The 24,171-nt window shown below is 37.9% G+C and overlaps 1 protein-coding gene across 1 annotated transcript in view; it reads left to right on the top strand.

Moving 5' to 3' along the window:
- Positions 1 to 430: 430 nt before the first annotated feature.
- Positions 431 to 24,171, top strand: part of INO80D (INO80 complex subunit D) — a 38,937-nt gene continuing 15,196 nt past the window's right edge. The window contains exons 1-5 of the mRNA XM_052635555.1: positions 431 to 473; positions 579 to 825; positions 5,324 to 6,066; positions 12,861 to 12,969; positions 22,705 to 22,929. Coding sequence (XP_052491515.1) covers positions 608 to 825; positions 5,324 to 6,066; positions 12,861 to 12,969; positions 22,705 to 22,929 — 1,295 coding nt within the window. The 5' untranslated portion in view covers positions 431 to 473; positions 579 to 607. The remainder of the gene's footprint in view (positions 474 to 578; positions 826 to 5,323; positions 6,067 to 12,860; positions 12,970 to 22,704; positions 22,930 to 24,171) is intronic.

Raw genomic sequence — 24,171 nt, 5'->3', positions numbered from 1 at the left:
ATCTGGGGGAAGTTTTGGGTCTGGAGAGCTCATTCCATTGCCATTGTAAAGAGATTTGAGTTCTGAAAATCGGCATAAGGTAAAACCCTCAGTAAAGAAAAAAAAAAAAAAAAGGACCCGTCACCTTATAACGTGAGTTTGGTGGAAGAACCCTGCTATTTTGAGGTATTTACAAGAGTTACAGCAAAAATTATTTAGTTCAATTTGGAGTGGTAGGTTAACTTAATATTTTGTGTCTTCTTTGAATTCAATACTGGGATGTTGGGTTACAGTGAAGAATCCATCCTGTTGGGAAGGGTGATACCCTAGCATTTTACTTCCCAGGTGAGCAAACTTTGCTTATTGCTGTTTGTTAACTAGGCCTTTTGATACTTTTGTAGACAATCTGCTTCATCTTGATTCTGCAGCATTCCAAACTGTGGTATCCTTGGGGTTCTCTTAACATTGCTATGGTGCAGAAGATTTAAAATCAGGTATGGCTGTGGGGCCCAAAGTCCCTCAGTGAAATTCTCACCTTAAACCTGCCTTATACTCTCTGATTTATCATTTGGGTTTCTTTTTTTGTGGTGGTCTTTTAGCTGATGTTCACGAGGAATAGAGTCACGTGATGTATGAAGGGAAACATATACACTTCTCTGAGGTTGACAATAAGCCCTTGTGCTCATATAGCCCCAAACTGTGCAAGCAGCGGCGACTCAACGGCTACGCTTTCTGTATCAGACACGTTCTGGAGGACAAGACTGCCCCCTTCAAGCAATGTGAATATGTGGCCAAGTATAACAGCCAGCGCTGCACCAACCCCATTCCTAAATCGGAGGACCGCAGGTAAGCGCTGACAGTGGGGAGCAGCCTTTGATTGAATCAGCAAGCTTGGAAGTTGGTTCTGTTTTGTTTGATGTGTGATATGATGAATTTAAATGTTGAGTTCAGGGGTTAATCTAAGTAAACTTTAGAATGGTTCTAAAGATGAGGGATGGCAATTTTTAGGAAATGGAATAGTAACTTTGGAGAATTCTTTGGGAAGTATGTTTAAGTGTGTAAAATTTTTTTTTTTTTTGCTTGAAGTCTTGGTACTGATATTCTTGGTTTACAGCCTTAGAAAGTATTTTCTGATTTTTCTACTTAGAATTTCGTCAGCCCAAATGAGACAAATGATAGGAACTACTTTGTTGTTATAGTTAATGATACTAATTTTGGAATTTTTAAATCTGCACTTGAAAGGTAGCAAATGATATATACTTACTGAAAAAGCATTATTCAAAAGAATGATTACTTGAATCATTCAGAAAATTTATTTCCTCTCAGGCTTCTTTGGTTAAAAAGAGTTCCCTATAAACTATGTTTACTATAATTTAGAACCTGTATTTTCATAGTAAAGTAGGCTTTATGACTGGGATTATGAATTTGAGTTAAAGAAAATAATGAGATGTTTTTAAAGGAGTTTTATGCTGATTATTCATCTTTCATATCCTTAGGAAAATTTATACTGTATTCACGTATAATCTCTTTTTTTATGTCTCTTTTTGTCAGTTCTTCAGAAACCATGTTGATCATTGTAGAATATTACAGAGAGATGCGTGCTTCTTTTCCTGAAAGTTTCAAATACTTGTCTTTAGGTAGAAAATTTGAACTTTTTACTTCTATATTTAAAAAATACATATACAACCTTTATTTTTTGTTCCTATATATAAACAAATGTCACCTGTGTAAATTGGTTGAAAAGGATTCATGTATTTTGTATGTCATGGTGAGCAGCTTATAAACTTTTACGGTGAAATAAATAATTTGTGTTGATAAATATCCCACCAAAATGAGTACAGCACAATGTGGTGATTTGGAAATACTCTCTTAGAATATCTAATGAGCACTTCAGGTTTCAAATTACAATACCTGAAAGTTAGAAACAGCTGTTTAGTGAGGAAAGAAATAAAATTTTAATCTCAGGTGAGAAAGGTACCAGTGTATTAGGCTAACCATGTCTGTCCAGTTGGTTTTAGCTGACTAAAAATAATTTCTTAATCCTACCCCTTTTTAACTTGAAGAATGAATGGACTGGGATTATTTTTATTATTTTTTTCACATCAAGATCCATTATAATCACATTTCTATAATTTTGTCTTAAATTCAGTTTATCAGAGGTGCAGTTTTTGTCAACCTTGGATTTTTTTTTCAATTCAGTTGAAAAGTATTATCTTAACAGCAGATACCAAGAAGTAAATTGAGAGTCACTCTGAATTTCTCCAAAATATTAATTCTCTGAATTAATTTAATATGTCTTCACCTTTATTTTCGAAGTAATTTTCTTTTTTTTAAGAGCAAGAAAGGAAAGGACTTTTGTGTTGCTCTGTCAGGAGAATCTGGGCTTAAACGGTACTGAGTTATATATTTTTTCAAAATTGGTCCAAGACCATATGAACACAAATGCTGTTAATATTTTTGTGTTTTTGTTGTTGTAGGGCTGTTTGAAAACAGATTAAAGTAGATGTTGGTAGGAAGTAATATTCTTACTTAACCTCAAGAAACCCAGGTTAAATTCATGTCATAATATGTTTAAAGCTGTGTATAAATGTAATATTTTTAACTATACTATATGACACAGTGTAGAAAAGATTAATATTAATATTTTTTTGAAAATAAGCTTTTGTCATCGTTAGGGCAGTTACTCCTTGGACACTTAGGGATTTGAAATGGTTTTATGTATAGTTTTAGAAAACAAATTCCCAAGGACTTTAATTGACAAAAATATCTTGTCACTAGTCAGCTAGAATAAGTGCATAACTTACCTGGTGTGTATTATAAATGCTAACTTGTGAAATTCCATCTTTTGGATAGAATAGTGTTAAGTTCAGTTAGAAGTACTGGTATAATTAAAAAGTAACGTCTATTTTCTAATATACTTTTACAGTGGAAAGCTAAGGCCTAGTACTGTAGCCTTGATATTTCAGAGATAAATGGTTATATTAAATTGGCTATTTTATATAGTATTGTAAATTTAAGTTTGGTATAGTTTTATGTATATATATTTATTTAGTAGTATGTATTTACCAAGAAATTTTCTTGTTTCCTGTATTTGTTCTTTCCTAAAACAGCTCAAGATATAATTCATATATGAATCAAGGTTCCCATTTGAAGTATACAGTTCAGTATTCTCTAATGTCTTTATAGGAGTGTGTAACAACTATCAACAAAGTCTAATTTGACATTTTCAGCCCCATAAAGGAACACGTTTTCAGGCATTTCCCTGTATTCTTTTTGACTGGAAATTGGTATTTACACACTTACTTTAAATATATACTTATTTTAAATGCTGTTCATAACGAAGTAAGCTGTTGTAATTCTAATTATGTGGTCGCAGTGTGACAGTGGCTGGAGTGGGCTGAGGGTGGGGTTGAAGGAGGACTGTCCCTGTGGCTTGGCCTCCGCTGGGTTAGGTGATGCACGAATAGTAGTCTCATTTACCAATCTAGACGGCCCATGTCAGTGAGCGGAGCAGCTCGATTTCTAAATTTAAAAAACCCCACTTCATTACTCCTCTCTAAAAATACTAATCCTTTTGATAATTTGAAAATGAGTAGAAAACAACAAAAACCATCAATACTTTGTTGGGAAGCTTAATACAATTATACCTGAAACCCTTTTCCTTATTAGCTGTAGTTTTACGAATCTTTTCTATTTAGAGTAGGTAGGACCTAGCTCAAACCTGCTAGTTACACACACATACACGTGCAGTGCAGAGTCTCTTTACAGTCCAGAAAGCTTTTTCAAAATAGTCGTATTTACAATGAAAGAGTGAGACAAAGCAGCAAAACCATGTGTCCTCATTTTTGGTGAATCTGTGTATTTAACAGTTTTTAAAACACTTTGCTCTTGCAGCCCAGCGAGTTTGGAAATTGACATTATTTACGTTATTGCCTTTTTCCCCAAACTGTGTTCTATGAGATATGCTGCAGTAAAAATAGGTGCCATTTTAAGTAAGTTTGGGAAACAGTGCCACATGGGTACATTTCTACCCTTGGAGTATAATGCACATCTCATACAAGATGCTTTGAGAGATTGTTCAGCAGAAACAAATGATATAATTATTATCTCTTTCTGTTTAAGCCAGCATTTTCCCAAATTTATTTAAGCATGGCATACTGTCTTTATGGCATACTTGTCAGCATACCTTAGAACTGCATGAGGTATACCAGTTTGGGAAATACTACTTTTCTATTTCCTAGAGAAGGAAATGGCAACCCACTCCAATATCGTTGCCTGGAAAATCTCATGGATGCAGAAGCCTGGTGGGCTACAGTCTACGGAGTTGCAAAGAGTTGAGCATGACTTCAACTAAACAACAAATGACTTTTCTATTGGTTAGAAACCTCTATAGGTTTTCAGTGTAATTTTATTCAAATAATATGCATTCTTAATAAGAGTCTTCAAGAGCTTTGATTTTTTTTCTTCTGTTTTTTAAATTGAAGTATAGTTGATTTACATATTAATTTCTGCTGTACAACACAGTGATTCAGTTATACATACATGCATTCTGTTTTATATTCTTTTCCACTATAGTTTATCACAGGATATTAAACATTGTTACCTGTGCTAAATGAGCTTTGATTTTTAGTTTAAGTCTTAGCTCTGTCACTTTCTATATAGGTGGTTTTGGGTAAGTTAATGTATGTAAAATATAGCTTCCTCATCTGTATAAAGGGCATTATTTTGGTACCTATTGCAGGTAGAAGTTAGAAGAGATAATTCATGTACTCAACACATGGCTATTGAGAAACTCATTTAACTGTAATCACACCAGCTAGTTGTATTATTTTCTCCTCTTCTGTGTGTGTGTGTGTGTGTGTGTGTGTGTAGAACACACAGTAGACATTTGACATTCTTAAGTGTTATGTCATAAGATCTTTGTGAATCTCCAATACTTGAATGGCATTGGGACATGTGATTTTTTTCTCTGGAGGAGAATTTTAAGTGATCCTTTAGATTCCTGATGGGCTACTTTGTATGCTATAAATAGAGAATAACAAAGCCACATGAGAACCAATAGCTAGGTGCTTATCCAGGACCACTCACTGTTTGAATGACTTGCTTCTGTCTGGCAGCCTCTTTGCATGTGCAGTTCATTTATTTGCTTTAGCAAAACTGCACAGACTTTGCGGATTGCTTGAGGGTAATGGAAGTTGTATAAATTACATCCGCGAATGCAGAGTTATTATAGTCATGCATTTTGAGCATACAAGGATTCACATTTTATGATATATAGCTTTGTATTCTACTTTTCTCAAGATGTATTATGAACAGTCTCCTGTATATGTGTGTATTTTTATAGGTACTGCAACAGCCACTTGCAGGTACTTGGCTTTATCCCGAAAAAAGAGAGGAAGAAAAAGAATGACCCTATAGATGAGGTCAAGGTCAGGCACCAGATGGATACCATGGCCTTTAGCCTGACAGTGCCCACGCTGGCCTTGAAGATGCCCAATGGACTGGATGGAATGTCCCTCTCTCCACCAGGGGCAAGGGTCCCTGTCCACTACCTGGAAACCGAGTTGGAAGACCCCTTTGCTTTCAACGAGGAAGATGATGACCTAAAGAAAGGGGCAACTGTGAGAAAGAAGTTGCAGAGCAAGTTGGCCCAGAATCGGCAGCGCCAGAGAGAGACAGAGATTTTAAAAGTTCGACAAGAGCACTTTAGTCCCCCTCCTGCCCCTTCTCAGCAGCAGCCTCCGCAGCAGCACTCCCACCTGTCACCTTTACCCACTTTAAAACCTCCAGCGCCACCGCAGGGTGTAGTCTGCAAGTCACCTCAACCTCAGAACACCAGCCTACCAATGCAGGGAGTGGCCCCCACCACACACACTATAGCACAAGCAAGGCAGTTGTCTCACAAGAGGCCTCTGCCCCTCCTGCCATCCAGTAGGGCTCCCGCCGTGGACCCGCCCAGGACTGACCGGGTCCTTATGAAAGCCACAGCCTTCTCTCCACACTTCTCTTGTATAAGTCGACTGCAGAGACTGGTGAAACTGTGCACCCAAAAGCATCAGTTGGACACTGATCTGTTTCCCCATTTAGGTGAGTTACCGTTTCTTTTACCGTGTCATATAAGTGTGTAATATAACGAAATGTGCCCTTTTGCACAAGGTTTTATTTTCATAGCCTTCTCATATGTAATAGGGGTAGAAGAATACTTGGACAGACTGTCCAATCAAGACTCTGTATTTAGATAAATCACCTTAACATAACAGTAATTGGTGAACAGGATAGAGAAAAATAGGAGCTGCGAGTTTAGAATTCCAGTTACAGCTTCTAGTAGGGTAGTAGCAATAATGGAAGCAGTTGTGTTTGGTTTATACTTCTGAGAGCTCAGTCCTTGTGTGTCTAATGAAGTTCTTGACATGTCTTATCACAGAACTTTGGAATAAAGATAGTATTGTTGGCATCTGCTGACAGTTTTCTAAAAAAAAAATTCTTAAAGTAATGCCTGTTCATGATTTAAAAGCAAAAAGTTACAGAAAACTGTAGTGGAGACAAATATCTATCTTTGCTCTGTTGTTTCTGAGTTTTCTACTTAATCAAGAAAATCCTCTGATAGCAAGTTTATACAGATATTCTACATATTCTGTTAATAGTTTGATTGTTTTATTTTTGTTCATTTAAACCTTTGATACATTTGGAATGTATTCTTGTGTTGTGAGCTGCGATTCTAACTTTAGGAAAGATTATTTGCATGAGATATGACAGCAATAGAAAAATGGGAAAAGGATGGGAATAGAAGAAGAAGAAATATAAATGGTCAATAAACAAATGAAAACCTCAATCCTCCTAACAGATGGGGAAACGCAAATTAAAATAACAATCAGTTACCATCAGATTAGCAAAAATTATATCCGTTGTTAATGAGAATATGGGATCTCATACGTGGCTGGTGAGTAATGCAACAGTATCTACTAATTAAAAGTATATGTATAGTCAGCAAGCTCACTTTTGCAACTCTGTGTATTAAAAAAAATACCAGAATATAAGGGTATGTGTTCCAGGATGTTTATTGCAGCATTACTTGCAATACTAAAAATCTGCAAACCACCTTTATAACCTGTGGGAAATTTTGAGTAAATTCTGATATGTATACATTTTATGAAGGTACTACACAGCTATTTAAAAAAATAAGTAAAAAATAAAAAGAATGAGTGAAATCTCTCTTACCTGGATGTATCCATGATATCGTAACAAGCAGAAAAATACCGTGGTATTGTACTGTCCCATTTTTGTAAAAGTAAGCAAAATGAATAAACAAAGGACACCAGTATATCTGTTGATCAAGCGTGTGAATAAATGTTTGTCTCTTTGTTACAAGCGTAAAGTGTGAATGAATGTACACTATTAGGCTGTTAACATTGGCTGCCATATGGGATGGAATTGGACAGGGTGTGTTTTTAGGGAGATGGGAGTGATAACTCTTATATAGCTTTATATTGTTTCACTCGTTATTAAGCAATGTATGACATTTGTTGGGCTTCCCAGGTGACTCAGTGGTAAAGAATCTACCTGCCAATGCAGGAGACGTAGGTTCTATTCCTGGGTTGGGAAGGTCCCCTGGAGAAGAAAATGGCAACCACTGTCGTATTCTTACCTGGAGAATTCCATGGACAGAGGAGCCTGGTGAGCTACAGGCTATGGGGTCATAAAGAGTCAGACAGGACTTAGCAGCTAAACAACAAAACTTGACTTTTGTTTATTAAAGAAACTAATGAAGCTTAAAGAAAAAATATATAGATAAGCAAATATAACAAAGCAAGCCTTGTTAGTACTTATTTGTTAATACCTTGGCATATTCTTTCAGATATATAAAATTAAATTCCTGCTACATGTACAGTATTATAACCTATTTAAAAAATTTTATAATGTATTGTTAGTAATTTTTCATACACAACATAATTTGTCACAGCTGAATTCTTTTTCTAATTTAAATCATTTCCACTTTATTTAATTATAAAGTATTGCAGCTGTATAGCCCTTGCAGTAAAATAATTACCATCACATCTTTAATTTTTCCTTCAAATAGATTCCTGGAAGCAGAATTGCTGATTCCAAGCTTTTTCACTTTTTAAAAAGGCTTTTGATATGTATTGCCGAATTGGCTTTCAGAATTGTTTTTTCAGTTTACTTTTCTTTCAGCAGTGTATGAGTTTCTCTACCTCTTTATAGACCTGGATATTAGATATTATTATTATTATTTTGCCTTTACAAATTTGATAGAAAATTTGGCAGTACATATAAAAAACTTCTGAGGTGTACTTTAATACTTTAGACCAGTATTTCTCAAATTTTTGGCCTTAGAATCACTGTATTTGCACTCTCAAAAGTTGTTGAGGTCACTGTCAAGATTTTTATATATGTGAGTTATATCTGTTGCTAGTTACTGGATTAGAAGTTAAAACTGAGAAATTAAAAAATTACTAATTCATTTAAAAATAACAGTAAACTTACTGCATGTTAACATGTTATTTTTATGAAAAATAACTTTCCAAAACAAAAACAAATATAATGGGAAGAACAGCATTTTTTGACCTTGTTTAGCAAATCTTTTTGGCCACCACTGTGTAGCCTATGGGATGGATCTTAGTTCCCTGACCAACAGTTTGAACCTGTGCTCCTGCAATGGAAGCGTGGAGTCTTAACCACTGGACCATAAGGGAAGTCCCTGTTCAGCAAAACTGAATGTCTGGTGTAGTAGAAGACAGCTAGATATCTGCATTCATTGTGTCCTGATTCAATGTGGTTTTGGTTAGTAGATAAAAAGAAGGCTTTACACATTTGTTGTAGGAAAAGGAGGGCAGGTATTTTAATAGTTTTTTTCCAAACAATTGTAGATATTTGTAATTGGTTCTTCACCATAACTTGACAAGTGATAGTTTTTAAAGATTAGTTTCAATGTGAAATCTGAAACCATATCAAGGAATTTTGCATACAGTTACATTAAAATCCATTGATTTGCCTTGTACTTTGAATGAATATCTTACCCATGGATGATATTGTAACATTGTATGTTGGTCATTTGGTAAATACTGGCTTACTGAATTAACACACATGTCCCAAATATTGACATATTTTGTTATATTAAAATTTTAGGTTGCATTCATTAATATTAACACTAATCATTTCAGAAAAATCTGACTCTGAAGAATTTGTTATACCATCAGTGATAAATTCAAGTTTTACTCCAGGATTGAGCTTTGGTTTGTTTTTCTTTCATTTCATTGTAAGTCATTGTGTGGAACATATTGACATCTAGTACAGTTTTTTGCCCCTCTTGATTCATGCTAAGGCATCAGCAGTTTGACCCACCATGGTTTGTTGTTGTTTCTACCAACAGTGCAAATGCCACCACAGTAAAAAAGGCAAATGATATCTTAATATTGTTTTGAAGGTAGTATTGACCTAGAGGTCTCCCCAGAAGGGTTTAAGGGACCTCTGGGGATCTGTAGGCCAAACTTTGAGTAAAAACTGCTATTCTAGATTAATAATGTAGTTTTGACTGTTGGTTCATACTGCCTTTTTTGGACATATGTATTTCCTATTTTATCTTGTCAATTTTTTCATCCACTTTTATTAAGCATTTCTCTTTTTACTTGATAGGTAAGGGCCTTTTACACATATTTCATGTTTGTTGCAAAGCCTCCCCTCCCTCCCATTTGTTATTTGCTTTTAGTACCCATTATAAAGGTTTTCCACTCCAGTACTCTTGCCTGGAGAATCCCATGGACGGAGGAGCCTGGTAGGCTACAGTCCATGGGGTCGCTAAGAGTCGGACCCAACTGAGCAACTTCACTTTCACTTTTCACTTTCATGACTATTCAAACTATTAGGTCATCTTAAAAAGTTACTTTCTCTAACTAAAATAACTATTACTTTGTTAAAGAATAAGTTAAAAAAAAAGTGATCACATCATTAGCTTCAGGATGTTGAAAGGTGAGTTCTTTCAAACACAAAGTGACACTTAAGGCACCTTTAAAAATTAGAACATGAACTGTTATTTTTTAAGTTTCCGTAAAAGTCAAAATAATGTCTACTAAGTCACCTATGCTTTTTCTGAAAAAGTCAAGATCTAAGTCATAAGAACTGAGATTGAAGTAAAATTAACTGTCCAATAAAGCAGGAGAAGGAAATGGCAACCCACTCCAGTATTCTTGCCTGGAGAATCCCAGGGACAGAGGAGCCTGTTGGGCTGCCATCTATATGGTCGCACAGGGTCGGACACGACTGATGCAACTTAGCAGCAGCAGCAGCAGCATAAAGGTTTTGGAATTTAGAGGTTAAAATTTTTTATGTAAACTCTCTCTCTCTCTCTCTTTGTTTTTAAGATTTCTTTTTGAATCAGTGTTTTTTTCCTCTCCCTCTTTTTAGGCTGTCTTCATTCCAAGAAAACATATATATATATATGTATATGTATGTATTCACCAACATTTTCTTTAGTCCTTTTGTTATTTCAGTCATCTATTTGGAACTCATTAGGCATTAGATTTGAGGCAGAGACCTAAGTTTTCTTTGCACATCTGCCTCTGGTTCCACCTTTTACCCACATCATCTGCTAAATTTTTATTTTTGTTCCTATTTATTTCTAGATACTGATAATATTTTAGCTTTTGAAATTTTATGTTATGTTGAGGGCTGACTTTCAGTCATTTTGAACAGAACTAAAACTCATAGGAAAGTGTTGTCTTTTTATTTTTAGAAAATGTTTGAGGAATTCAAGTTTTTGATTTGTTTTAATTTTTATTTTATTTTTTTAATTGGAGGATAATTGTTTTACAATGTTGTGTGTTCTCTGCCACCAAGTTTTTAAAACAGGTAATTTTGGAGAAACCAGAAATTGTAATGTAGTATTACAACCAAGTCTGCATTCATGTCAGCAAAGAATACTTAAAGGAAAATGCAGTTAAATACTGCATTTGGCTCCTCCCGACCGTTTGGGTTGGTTATCTCAATTAGTTACGTTGAAACTGGTGATAATGAACCCAAGATCAAAGGTTTGCTTTATTGGACAGTTAATTTTACAACAGGAGAAGCACTTCAATCTCAGTTCTTATGACTTAGATCTTGGCTTTTTCAGAAAAAGCATAGATGACTTAGTAGACATTATTTTGACTTTTTACGGAAACTTAAAAAATAACAGTTCATGTTCTAATTTTTAAAGGTGCCTTAAGTGTCACTTTGTGTTTGAAAGATTCAACATCCTGAAGCTAATGATGTGATCACTTTTTTTTTTACTTACTCTTTAACAAATTAATAGTTATTTTAGTTAGAGAAAGTAACTTTTTAAGATGACCTGATAGTTTGAATAGTCATCTTGGAACTAGGTTTAGAGTTTCTTTATGCCGGTGGCAGTGTTATTTAATTTTAAGCATTTCTAATTTGCATTTCAGTGAACCTTTTCCTAATTTCCTAGTTTGGCACATGTGAACTAGTGGCTTAGATGATAAAGAATCTGCCTGCAATGCAGGAGACCCAGGTTTGGTCCCTGGTGGTGAAGATCGCCTGGAGAAGGGAATGGCTACCCATTCCAGTGTTCTTGCCTGGAGAATTCTATGGACAGAGGGGCCTGATAGGCTACAGTCCATGGGGTTGCAAAGAGTTGGACATGACTAAGCAATTATATTGGACATTAAACTCATTTGAATTATGGGAGGAATCTGTGAGATCCTTTATAACTAATTGTGCGTATTAAAGACTGTCTCTGATTTTTGAGGGTCTCAAGAAGGAAGACATTGAATACTAGTCATCAGAGTGTCTAATTAAAGTTTCATAGTGGTTTTGAATATGTTAAGTAGTCCACACACTGTTGTATTTTAGGCTATGCAGAATCAGTATTTATCAAGACCTCTTCAAGATAAAAAACTTTTAAAAAGGCAGAACCTTTATGTTGGAAGCTAATAATTATCCAGTCATTAAAAATAATGCATTTAACAAAATGAATAAGCATTATTCATAGTCTATTTCTCTGCTTTTCCTTCTAATCTTGTTTTCAAAATGGAACTCAAAACGTGACAGCTTTTGTTTAACTAAAAGCAACCCCAGTAACATTAGAAATAGAACGTTGCTACCCTGCCCCTGAGGACAGGAGGAGAATGGGGCGACAGAGGATGAGATGGTTGGATGGCATCACTGACTCAATGGACATGCATTTGAACAAACTCTGACAGTGAGGGACAGGGAAGCCTGGCGTGCTGCAGTCCATGGGCTTGCAAAGAGTTGGGCACAACTAAGTGACTGAAAACAGTCCTGCCCTTCCCTCTTCCCCTGGGGAACAAAAGACTGGGCACGTCTCTGCCTTGTGGATGGAGTTCTTTCCTCCAGAGATGTTGTTGGGAGAGGGGGGGATGCAGTGTGCCTGGCTTTTAACAATTTATTCGAGGGCCCTTCTTTGTTGTGGTATAGAATGAGTCCGGTGGTACCTTTTGGCTTTTTCTTGCCTGAACATACATTAGGCTTCTTTCCCCATTGCCTTGAATATCTCTTATGTTTTTCTGACATTATTTTAGTGTATATGTTTTGATACTTAAGAAATTCTACCCTTTATTTCTTTCTGACTTGAACTCTGCTGTTTCTTCTCCCTTTGTGACGCATCCTAGAGAAGTTCCTCTGAGCCTTTTTGTTACAGTGTCGTTGTTATAAATTTGAGTGCATGTTATACATTCATTATTGATATCTTTGCTAGAAACAGGGATGACACTCATCAGGAGGCATTTATTCACACTATGGTAGTGTTTGCCACAGGTATTGGGTTATGTGTTTCCAGTAGCTTTTCAACTAAATTTTAGATAAACATGAATTTTTTCTAATTTGCCACATCCTCTCCCCTGTCCTAGGGTTGGACTGGTCTGAAGAGAGTGGAGAAGAACTTGAGGACTCAGAGCAGGCCTCGCCATACCAGGTGGCCTGGTCCATCCGAGAGACCCTCAGATACGAAAGACACACGTGAGTCCTCCTTTTCCTTTTTATTCTTGAATTTCCACTGTAGTAAGTGGGTTCTTGCTATATATGCTAATTTTTAAAATGTTACTGGATGTAGTTTTATTGTAATGGAGGTAAAAATAGATTCCACTTGAGAGGAGATGTGCTATATTATTTGAGGAGAGTGATGTTTATGTTTCCTTGGTAAATTTGTTTCAGTACCTTTTTCAGTTATGACGGAAGGAACCAATTGTAATAGATTTTAGAACTGAAGGGGACCTGAGAGTTTATCTGATCCCATTTCCTCATTTTATAGAAGAGGAAATCGAGGCCTTGACGGGTTAAGGAACTTGCCAGTGTCCCTGGCCTACTTGGAGTCCCCCTGTCTGATTTCTCCATGTTCTCTTTGGCCCTATCCACACAGTAGCTGGGAATAGTTCTTTTTACTTCACCTCCATCTTATGCAAGATTGATCCTTTCTTTAATATTTCTAATGTGCTGAATATTTCTAATGTGTTAAAGTAGTTTCCAAAGTAGTCTCATTAGAGGTTCTTGGTACCTGCCTTATCAGAAAGCTGTAGGTTAATGCCCAGCCCCTTCAGTTCTCTTTCAGAGGACTGCCTCAGCATCATGGGGCTATGCTCTGGGTACACTGTGAGAGGACTGAGATAGATCCTTTTCTGTGAGGCCAAAAGGTGACTTACAGATTCAGCTAATTTTTTTTTAAGTTCTGTTGAATAGATGTTCAACAAGATAGAAGGGAGACTATCTGCCCCAGGCCAGCTCCTAGAATTTCAAAGTATCCTTGTATGGATATACATTCTAGGGTCTGGTTTCTGAATTTATAGGCATACAATGTGATTTGTTAGTATACCCAGAGATGACTAGGCTTAAGAAACTGATTCACTAGAGACTAATGTATAAGCCAAAATGCCAGTTTATAGCCAGAAATACAATCATTAAGTGGTGCAAATGTTCACTAAGCAAAACTATACGGGAAGCAAATTATAGTCGGAAGTTTATTTAGACGTGCAGTTAGAGCAGGAGAGTTAGCTGTATTTATTAATTGTCGTTGTCCTTAACCTTTTAATAGCCTAATGCTTCCGTTTCCACTTTTGGGACTTATATCCCATATAGTTGTCCCTGTCTCTCCTGTCTCTGAGTTAGTATTGGAAAATGCTATATGTTTTTTTTCCTCTCTGAGGCTCTGTTTTATATGTCAGTTCAAGATCATTTCCCTATCATTAGCATTTCTTGCTTTCAGATGGAAGTACAACTGAGCTTAAGCTTTCTTTCCAAGTTATAGTTAATATCAAACATGTTTCCTAAGGTTGATATTCATATCAGCTTAGCTTGACTTGGAATATTTTGAGTTAATTTAACAAATAGCTCTAAATGAGGTAGCATAAGTAAATGCTCACCATAATACCTGATTCATGAGAAACGACTGGCAAATGGTAGCCAAGAATCCTATTTTAATTCTGCAGGTGACCTGAACATTAGTATTGGCAGTATTTGCCTTTGATCAGGAGCAGTTTGTATTCCATTTCTTCCTAAATTGCGGAGTTCTCAGAATTTGTGTTAGACTTGTGACCAATTGTCATCGTCTTTATCTCTGTAGCACTTTACTTTCTTGGCCAGTTTTGCCAACTTGCGTCTTCCTTGACTCACCGTGATACTCTGCTTTCCTGGCCCTTCTTTCCCTTCAGTGTGTATTTCTCCTTTTTACAAGCAGTTGTCTTTCGTTCTTGCCCAGCTGTCTCTTTAATCTTTTCCTCTTCACGCATTTGTTTGTTCACTCACTCAGCATAATCTCGGTGAACTCGTATTATGCTTCAGGCAGTATTCTGCTTCAGGCACAGGGCACCGCATTCTTTCCCTTGGGTGAAGCTGGGGTTGCGTTGGTTTATCATCCCTCCTATGCCTGCAGCTGCATGTCTGCCTGTACTGCTATGCTCTGTCAGGAGCTTTGTCCTGTACTGCAGATGACCTGTGGAACAGCTTCCTTCCAGCTTCTAGTTGTACGCCACTGTAAGAGCAAATGGAGAGCTCTAGGAAGCTGGTCCTGCCTAGCCTGTCCATTACATGTTCAAGAAATTGTTGCCATGTGAGATTTCTCAAAAGGTTTTGCCATTTAAAATCCCTCAATGCATTCATTGTGTTTCGGGAAGAAAAATGGACAGCGGTGTGATCACTGCATTCCCCTCTGAAGAACCTTTTCATGAACTTTCTTCCTAAACTAAAATGGTACTTAAAGAAATTTGGGGAGAAAGTTTGGCCTTGTTTTGGCAGAGGTTCCTTGGTTACTTAGTTTAGTTGTAGATGCATATGCCAAAGCGGAGCTCTCAGGATTTTACTCGGAGAAGGCAACGGCACCCTACTCCAGTACTCTTGCCTGGGAAATCCCATGGACAGAGGAGCCTGGTGGGCTGCAGTCCATGGGGTCGCTGAGAGTCAGACACAACTGAGCGACTTCACTTTCACTTTTCACTTTCATGCATTGGAGAAGGAAATGGCAGCCCACTCCTGTGTTCTTGCCTGGAGAATCCCAGGGACGGGGGAGCCTGGTGGGCTGCTGTCTATGGGGTCGCACAGAGTCGGACACAACTGAAGCAACTTAGCAGCAGCAGCAGCAGGATTTTACCGAGATCTCTCAGTAGCAGAAGTAAGTTGGTATCTTAAATGTATTATTAAGGAACAGGAATTACTTACCTTTTCACATTCCGAATGATGTCTTCAACAGAATAAAGTTCTTAATTTTAATGAGTACAATTTACTAGTTTTTTTTTTTTCCTTTCTGGTTAGTTTATTTGTGACTCACTTGAGAAAATCATTGCTTATGCCAGGATTATGAAACTATTTTCTCATAATATCTTTTAAAAGATTTATTGTTTTATTGGCAGTCTTTCTGGAATTTATTTTTGTATATATTATATGTGATGTGAGTTAGGACCAAGGATCATTTTTTTTTTTCCAATATGAGTTTTCTATTTAAGCAACACTATTGAACACTTGCTTTCCATTGCATTGGAACCTTTGACATATATTTGTTTGTCTATTTGTGCATTTTCTAATCTCTTCCATTGGCCTGTTTGTCCTTGTGCCAATAACTCAAAGTTTTAATTAAAATAGCTTCATAATAGATTTAAATCTTTTTAAACAAAGCTTTTGGTTTCATTGCTTTTTCTTCCTTTTTAATTTCTTATTTTTTATTTCATTGCTTTCTTTTCTATTTGGCTCCACCATGTGGCATCTTCCCTGATCAGGGATTGAACCCCTGCCTCCTGCACTGGCGTGTGGAGTCTTAACCACTGGACCATCAGGAAAGTCCTATTTTGTTGCTTTCTGTTCTTTATTGTTTTTTCTGTTTGGCTTTAATTTTTTGAAGTTTTTTAGATAATAGCTTAAGTCATGTAAATCTGAGATATTTCTGGCATAGATGCTTGGTGCTATTCATTTTCCTCTAAACACTGTTTTTAGCTACATCCTACAAATTTTGGTATGACATATTTTCATTTTTATTAAATTCAAAATACTTTCTAATACCCACCCCACCTCCTTTTTTTTTTTTTTATCTCTGTGCAGCCTTTGGAATCTTAGTTCCGTGACCAGGGGTTGAACCTAGGCCCTTGGCAGTAAGATCTAGAAGTCCTAACCACTGGCCCACCAGGGAACTCTGATACCCCTTTTGATACCTTGTTTGATCTATGCGTTATTTAGAAGTGATATTTAGTTTACACATATTTGGAGATTTATCAGAAATTGGTTTCTCATTTAATTGTACTGTGATCAGAGATCACATTTAGATTAGAGTGTTCTGTAAATGTCAGGTCAACTTGGTTAATAGTGTTGAGGTTTTCTCTGATTTTCTTTCTTTTCATCTTTAGTGATTTCCTTTCATTTTGTTCTATCAATTACTGAGAATGGGATGTTGAAATCTCTATTTGACTGTTTTCTTTTTTTTTTTAAGGAAAATTACATCTCTTCCTTATTTTTAAATTATCCTTAATATTACTACATTTGCCGATAGAGAAAACATGTATATGCTTGAATGTGAAAGATGGGGTTAGGCAATGTAGATGGAGTGTAGGACCGCCAGCTCCTGAGTGAGACTGTTGGGATCAGTGTTCGAAAAGTTTCTTTTGCGGTCTTTTTTCTACCATGAGAGACTAAGCAGAATCCTTTTTTATTATTCAGTTTATTTAAACTAAAAAATAAATAAAACAAAATGTCCTAAAACATAGCTTATCTGTTTTTCCTCCCATATACCTCTGTCTCTGGCATCAACCAATCAAGTCTTTTGTTAAAGATTCCATGTACAAGGAGAGATCATATGGTATTTATTTCTCTGACTTAATTTCATTTAGCATAATGCCCTTGATGTCCCTCCATGTTGTCACGAATGACAGGATTTTTGTTTTTGTGGCTGAATAGTATTCTATTATGTACATCTCCTGCAATTTCTTTATCCATTCATCTGTGTGTAGGCACTGAGGTTACTTCCACATCTTGGCTATTGTGAGTAATGATGTAGTGAACCTGGTGATGCTGCTATCTCTTTGAGACGGTGATTTCATTTCCATTGATTATATGTCCCCAGAGGTGAGACTGCTGGGTCATGTGGTAATTCTGTTCTATTTTTTATTTTTTGAACTGTTTAGACTGTTTCCCAAGTGTCTGCTCCAGTTTACATTCCCACCAACAGTGTGCAAGGGTTCCCTTTTGTCTACAGCCTCACCAACCCTTGTTATTTCTTTTTGATAGTAGGTATTCCAACAGGTTGAAGGTGACATCTTACTGTAGTTTTTATTTTTGTTTTGTTTCATTTTTTGGCTGCGCCCTGCAGCATGTGGGATCTTAATTCCCCGACCAAGGATCAAACCCATGCCCCTGTATTGGGAGCATGGAATCTTAACCACTGGACCACCAGGAAAGCCCTCTAATTCTTCAAACATTTTGTATAATTTACCAGTGAATCCATCTGGTCCTGAATTTTTTCTTTGTGGAAAGTTTTTGCTCTTTTGTTGTTTTAATAAATTAACATGAATTTTATTTGTAAAATTTCTTGTTGCTCTGAGATTACAGACAAGCCTAAAGTCTTAGGAAATCAGGTTCAGAATTTTACTGCTGTGTACGTGGGGCTATTAGTAGCATCTTAATACCTGTACTTATATTGTGATTTCACACATATTATTTCTCTTAACCATGGGAGATAGAGGAGCCAGCTATGTCTCTCATTTCACCAGTGAGAAAATTTAAAGAAGGAAGGAAACAACACTTACTGAGGAATGTTGTAGGTACAACCTCTTGTCGCTGCTGGTAAATGGTAGGACCTGGCCTTTCTCTTCCTAGTTTGGTAATCTTCCTCAGCAACTAGGTTTGAAGAATGTACTTGCATGCTCCATCCTGTCGGACTCTTTGCAACCCCGTGGACTATAGCCTGCCAGGCTCCTCTGTCCAGGGGATTATCCTGGCAAAAATACTGGAGTGGGTTGCCATTTCCTACTCTAGGGGATCTTCCCAACCCAGGGATCGAATCCAAGTCTTCTGCATTGGCATGTGGATTCTTTACCGAGCCCCCTGGGAAGCCCCTTGAAGTATTACTCTCAAGCCATCTTAGAGTAGAAGGCACCTTGAAGACTCTCTAGTTTAGGACCATACCAAGGATGGTCTGTGAACCTGTGTTAGTCTGCAAACTGCCAGTTATGGGGCCACAGCAAGATAAATTTGAAAGTTATGAATAAGCTCTGAAAACTTTTATCACGACATAACGTGCCTCTACATCCAGGTGCAGCTTCCCATGGTTAACTTGAGAACCATTCATGCAGCCCATTTTCTGTGCAATAATAGAGTCTTTTTAAATAACAGTGTTGGCAGTTGATTAGTCACCCTACCTTTATTTTCCCTTAAAGACTTAGCTGTTTCTCTCCTCTTTCTATTATGACACTTCCATTCTCTTAGTTATGCAGATTCAAAGTCATTATTGACTTTCTTATCCTTCATGTCCAGTCACCGAATTCTTTTATGATAATGGCCCTTATGTGTCCTGTTCTTTCTATTATCTCTGTGGTGTTTTACTTTTAGTGACTCCCAGTTGTTAGCTGTTGACTTTGAAATCTGTATCTCTTCCCTAAAAGTGCTCAAGTTTATAATTTCCAACGGGTTTTCTACCACTCCCTTCGATGGCTCCACTGCATTTTAAATTACGTAGGTCTAAAATGGAATTTGAGCTTCTCAGGTGGCTCAGTGGTAAAGAACCCTCCTGCCAATGCAGGAGATACGGGACATGGGGGTTCACTCATGGATTCGGGAAGATCTGGAGAAGGAACTGGCAACACACTCTATTATTGCATGTGTGCTAAGTCACTTCAGTCGTGTCTGACTCTTTGTGATCCTATGCGAACTGTATAGCCCACCAGGCTGCTCTGTCCATGGGATTCTCCAGGCAAGAATACTGGAGAATCTTGTGGGTTGCCACACCCTCCTCCAAGGGATCTCCCCAACCCAGGGATCGAACCTGAGTCTCTTACGTCTCCTGCATTGGCAGGAGGGCTCTTTACAGTTAGCTCTACCTGGGAAGCCCTCCAGTATTCTTGTCATGGACAGATGAGCCTGGTGGGCTGTAGTCTGTGGGGTTGCAAAGAGACGGACTTGACTGTGCATGTATGCACGCAAAATGGGATTTATTTCCTACCCCAGATTTTCTCTTGCTGCTGTTTCCTGGTCTTTGCCAGTGGAACTGCTGGGTGATAATTGTCCCTTTGGCTTCTTCCTTGCCAAGCTGACACATCTTTAATACTTGCCCAGCTGCCATCTTGGTGTGGGGTCTTTGTTATTTCTTACCTGGAGTTTTTTTGTTTTTTGTTTTTTTTTTTAAATTTTATTTGTTTATTGGCTGTGCTGAGTCACAGCCAATTGATGCTGCCAGAACTCTTTCTTGCCTGGAAAATCCCATGGACGGAGGAACCTGGTGTGCTGCAGTCCATGGGATCGCTAAGAGTCAGACACGACTGAGCGACTTCACTTTGACTTTTCACTTTCATGCATTAGAGAAGGAAATGGCAACCCACTCCAGTGTTCTTGCCTGGAGAATCCCAGGGACGGGGGAGCCAGGTGGGCTGCCATCTGTGGGGTGGCACAGAGTCGAAGCAACTTAGCAGCAGCAGCAGCAGCAGCAGCAGGGCTTTTCTCTAGTTGTGGTGAGCAGGCACTACTCTTCATTGCACCGTAGAGAACTCTTGTAGGTTCTCGGTGCGCAGGGGCAGTAGTTGTGGCGCGTTTTCTTAGTAGTTGCAGTTTGAGGGCTCTGGAGCACAGGCTCAATAGTTCTGGTGCACAAGCTTAGTTGCTGAGAGGCAGGTGGGATCTTCCTGGACCAGGGATCACATCCATGTCCCCTGCATTAGCAGGTGGATTCTTTACCACTGAGCCACCAGGGAAGCCCTTCCCTGGGGTTTTATAATAACTTCTTCTTTACTTTTTTCTTCTGTCTCTTTCTCCGTTTTTATCTGCCCATGTGTAGTCTTTGTCATGCACAGCTCAGTTATTGTTAGCTGTATTCCTAATAATCTACAGAGTTCTTCATTGCCTGTGGAATACAGGTTAAATTCTGTAATCTGGCCTTTATGTTTGGCCTTACCCATCAGTACTCTCCATACCCCGCTCCTTAGCCCACCTAAGCTCTTCAGTCCTTGCTGTTCCCCATCCTGTCCATCTCTGTTTCTTGGCATATTGCTTTATCCTTGTGAGATCCCTTTCTTTTCTCATCTTCAGATTCCACCTTTTCTTCAAGGTTCTGTTCTGTTGTCATCTCCTCTACAAAGCCTTTCATCCTGGAGTCTTTTCAGTAGGCGTTAAAAGCATTTTATCTGTACCTCTCCTGTGTTACTTGTTGTTCTCTATCTCACATTAAACATACTAACAGCATTTACTGGCCCTACCAGAACTCTCAAGTGGAGACCTGCTGTGAGACTTACAGAGCAATTAAAAGAGTCCTGTGTTCTATGCCATGGAAGTTCTGGGTCAGTAGATCTAGGGTGGGTTTCCCAGGTGGCGCTAGTGATAAAGAATCCGCCTGCCAGTGCAGGAGACATAAGAGACAGGGGTTTAATCTCTGGGTCCAGAAGATCCTCTGGAGAAGGGCATAGCAACCCACTCCAGTATTCTTGCTCGGAGAACCCCATGGATGGAGAGAGGAGTCTGGCGGGTTACAGTCCATAGGGATGCAAAGAATTGGACATGACTGAAATGACTTAGCACACATGCACGCATATCTAGGGTAGGTCTTGGGAAATTGAAATTTTAATAGCTCCTAGCTTTTCACAAAGCATGACAGACATAGAGCAAATGTTGAATGTCAAATAGAGGAAGAGATTGAAGTGAGATCCTTCAGTTGGTATATCTGTAGTAAAAACTGTGCTGAAGAAAACATGACTTAGGACATATACTAAACAGAAGTTTACAGCGTAGCTGGTTATGAGCTATTTTGAAGGAAAGAGGGGTGATACCACTCAAGAAGAGAAGAGAAACCGAGCAGGATTTACTGCAAATTAGTAAGATACTATATATCATTTGGAGTGTCACGCGTGTGTTGTTTATGTTATAATATAAGAGAAGGAAGGTAATATATAACACAGGTTGGTTTTTCCAGTCTTATGTGCATTATTCCTAATAGTAAAAAAGAAAAAAGAATGAGGTCACATTTGTTCCCTAGGAAAATGACTTTGTTAACTTCCCTGTTGGTGAAGTGAAGTGAAGTCACTCAGTCGTGTCCGACTCTTTGCGACCCGTAGATTGTACCCAACCAGGCTTCTCCATCCATGGGATTTTCCAGGCAAGAGTACTGGAGTGGGTTGCCATTGCCTTCTCCCTGGTGGTAGACATTGCTAATTAACCACTGAACTGTTTCTTTTTGAGCCTGATGTGCTCTCAGCATCCTTTTCAACATAGTGCTCCAGCCACGGCCACCCGTCAATCAGTATTAGCCTAGAGACAAAAAGTGCTCAGTCGAGTCTGACCCTTTGCAACCCCATGGACTCTAGCCCACCAGACTCCTCTATCCTCCAGTGGATATTCCTGACCCAGGGATTGAACCCACATTGCTGGCGTCTCCTGCATTTGCAAGCGGATTCTTTAACACTGCACCACCTAGGGAACCCAAAGACAGAAAAGCCTCTGTGTAATTCCCTGGGATGTGAAATGTTTAGGATATTTCCTTAGTTTGAACAAATGCTGTAGAATGTTTGTGATCCCTACAATCAAAATTCCTTTAGTGCTTAGCAAAAGAAGGTAGTTAAAAACCAGTGCATCTGAAAGGGCAGCTCTTAGATGTATTCACTGCTCCATTTCTGGTATGACCTATCTTTTATGAAATTATGCTGAGTGTTTCATCATAACCTTCGTGTCATTTATTCAGACTTTTTAGTAAATAGAGGTAAAGAAATTGTTTTCTTCCCCCAGATACCTCTTCACTTAAAATTTAGAAGACACAGATAAATGGAATGTCTTAATTATGACAGATTAAGAAGTTTAAGCCTCTTAGAGCATTGGATTGTCTCTACTGCCCACTTAGTGTTAAAACACTGTACTCGTTTTCAGCTGCTCTACTGAATTCTGTTCCTCTCGTTTTATCGTGTGTGTTCATGAGCCACCAGTTTCAGCCCTGTACATCCAGCCCCCTTTCCTCAACCTGCTTTTCCCTTTTCTAAAATGCACCTCCCATGTAATCAAGTTTTTTGCTTCTCTCCCTGCGCTTTCTAGGTCGGATGATGATGACACGGAGAGTAGGAGCTCCAGGGTGACCCAACTTTGCACTTACTTTCAGCAGAAATATAAGCACCTCTGCCGCCTGGAGCGGGCAGAATCTCGTCAAAAGAAATGCCGGCACACATTGAGGAAGGCCTTGCTGCAGGCGGCTAGTAGAGAACCAGAGTGTGCTGGCCAGCTGATCCAGGAACTGCAGAGAGCTACACGCAGTCGAGCCAGGTCAGAGCTCCACACAGCCACCTGTTTTCTAAGAACTCACCTTGTCTTGTTTTCTCTATTTTTTGAGAGGATAGTCAAGACACAGAGAGTGGTGGACATATTATCCTGAAGCACTTAAGCCCTGTATTTTGGTTTTGTTGCTCAAAGTTCTACAGCGATGGCAAAATAATCCTGCCACAGCTGACCGTAAAAAAAAAAAAAAGTATTACTAGAAGTTTGCTGGAGTTCGATTAGAATTTTAGTAGAGAATTTGAGAATGCTGCCGGTGTTTAAAAAATACAATGCCTAAAACATTTCTTGTTAAGTAATTTCTTGTAAAAGTAATACAGTTTTTTTTTTAACTACCAAAGTGGTGTTTTATGTTTTTGACTTTAATAATAAGCTTTTTCTTATATGAGCATTTCCATTACATTTTCTGGTAATATATACATTATCCCAAATATCATACTCAGAATGTTTTATTACATTGGATTTCTTTGGGGGGAAAAAATCCCTTCTGTTTATAATGAAGATATTTGCTTATTGTGAAAGTTTGAAAAATATGGAAAATAGCAGAAAATCTCCATACTATCACCATTCACAAAATGAGCACTATGAATATTTTTATTCTTTTTCCTTCTAGTCTTTTTCTCTATGTGTGTGTGTGCAAATAAACATTATATATGTAAAACATCTTGGGGTTTATATACCTATATATTACCAGAGTTATCTCAAGATGATGGGATTATTGATGAAGTTTAAAAACATTTGTAGTTTGTGTATTTTAATTTTTCATGGACGATCATGAGCCATTTTAGGGAAAAGGGGTTTAAAACAAGCTGAAAACTAAAAATTAACCTTTGCTTTGTAGCTATTGATCATATTCCTTACATAACGATACTATACTTTTTGAAATTTCATTTTCATTTTGTGTATTTTGATTTTCATTGTGTTTGCTTTAACAAAGTAACCTATTTTCCAGTTGAGTATCTTAAAAAATAATATGCCCTTAAGAATTTTCTGCTTCTTGGCATATTTGGTGGTTTGAAACTATGTATGGGTATCTGACATACCTCCATAGTGACTGCAACCTGCAGTATTTCCTCTCGCTTTTAGAACTCTCAGCCTCCTCTCATGGAGGTAGTGTGTGCACTAGAAGGTATTTAGGGCTTAACTTACTTCTTACGTGGTCAGAGACTTGTCTTTCTCAGAGAAACATTCCCAGATTCCCCTGACTATGTTTGATCTCCTAATACATACGCT

The sequence above is a fragment of the Budorcas taxicolor genome, chromosome 2 (assembly GCF_023091745.1).
Source record: "Budorcas taxicolor isolate Tak-1 chromosome 2, Takin1.1, whole genome shotgun sequence".
Lineage (NCBI taxonomy): Eukaryota > Metazoa > Chordata > Mammalia > Artiodactyla > Bovidae > Budorcas > Budorcas taxicolor.
Note: the sequence above shows the minus strand (reverse complement) of the source record. Positions and strands in the feature narration are given on the sequence as shown.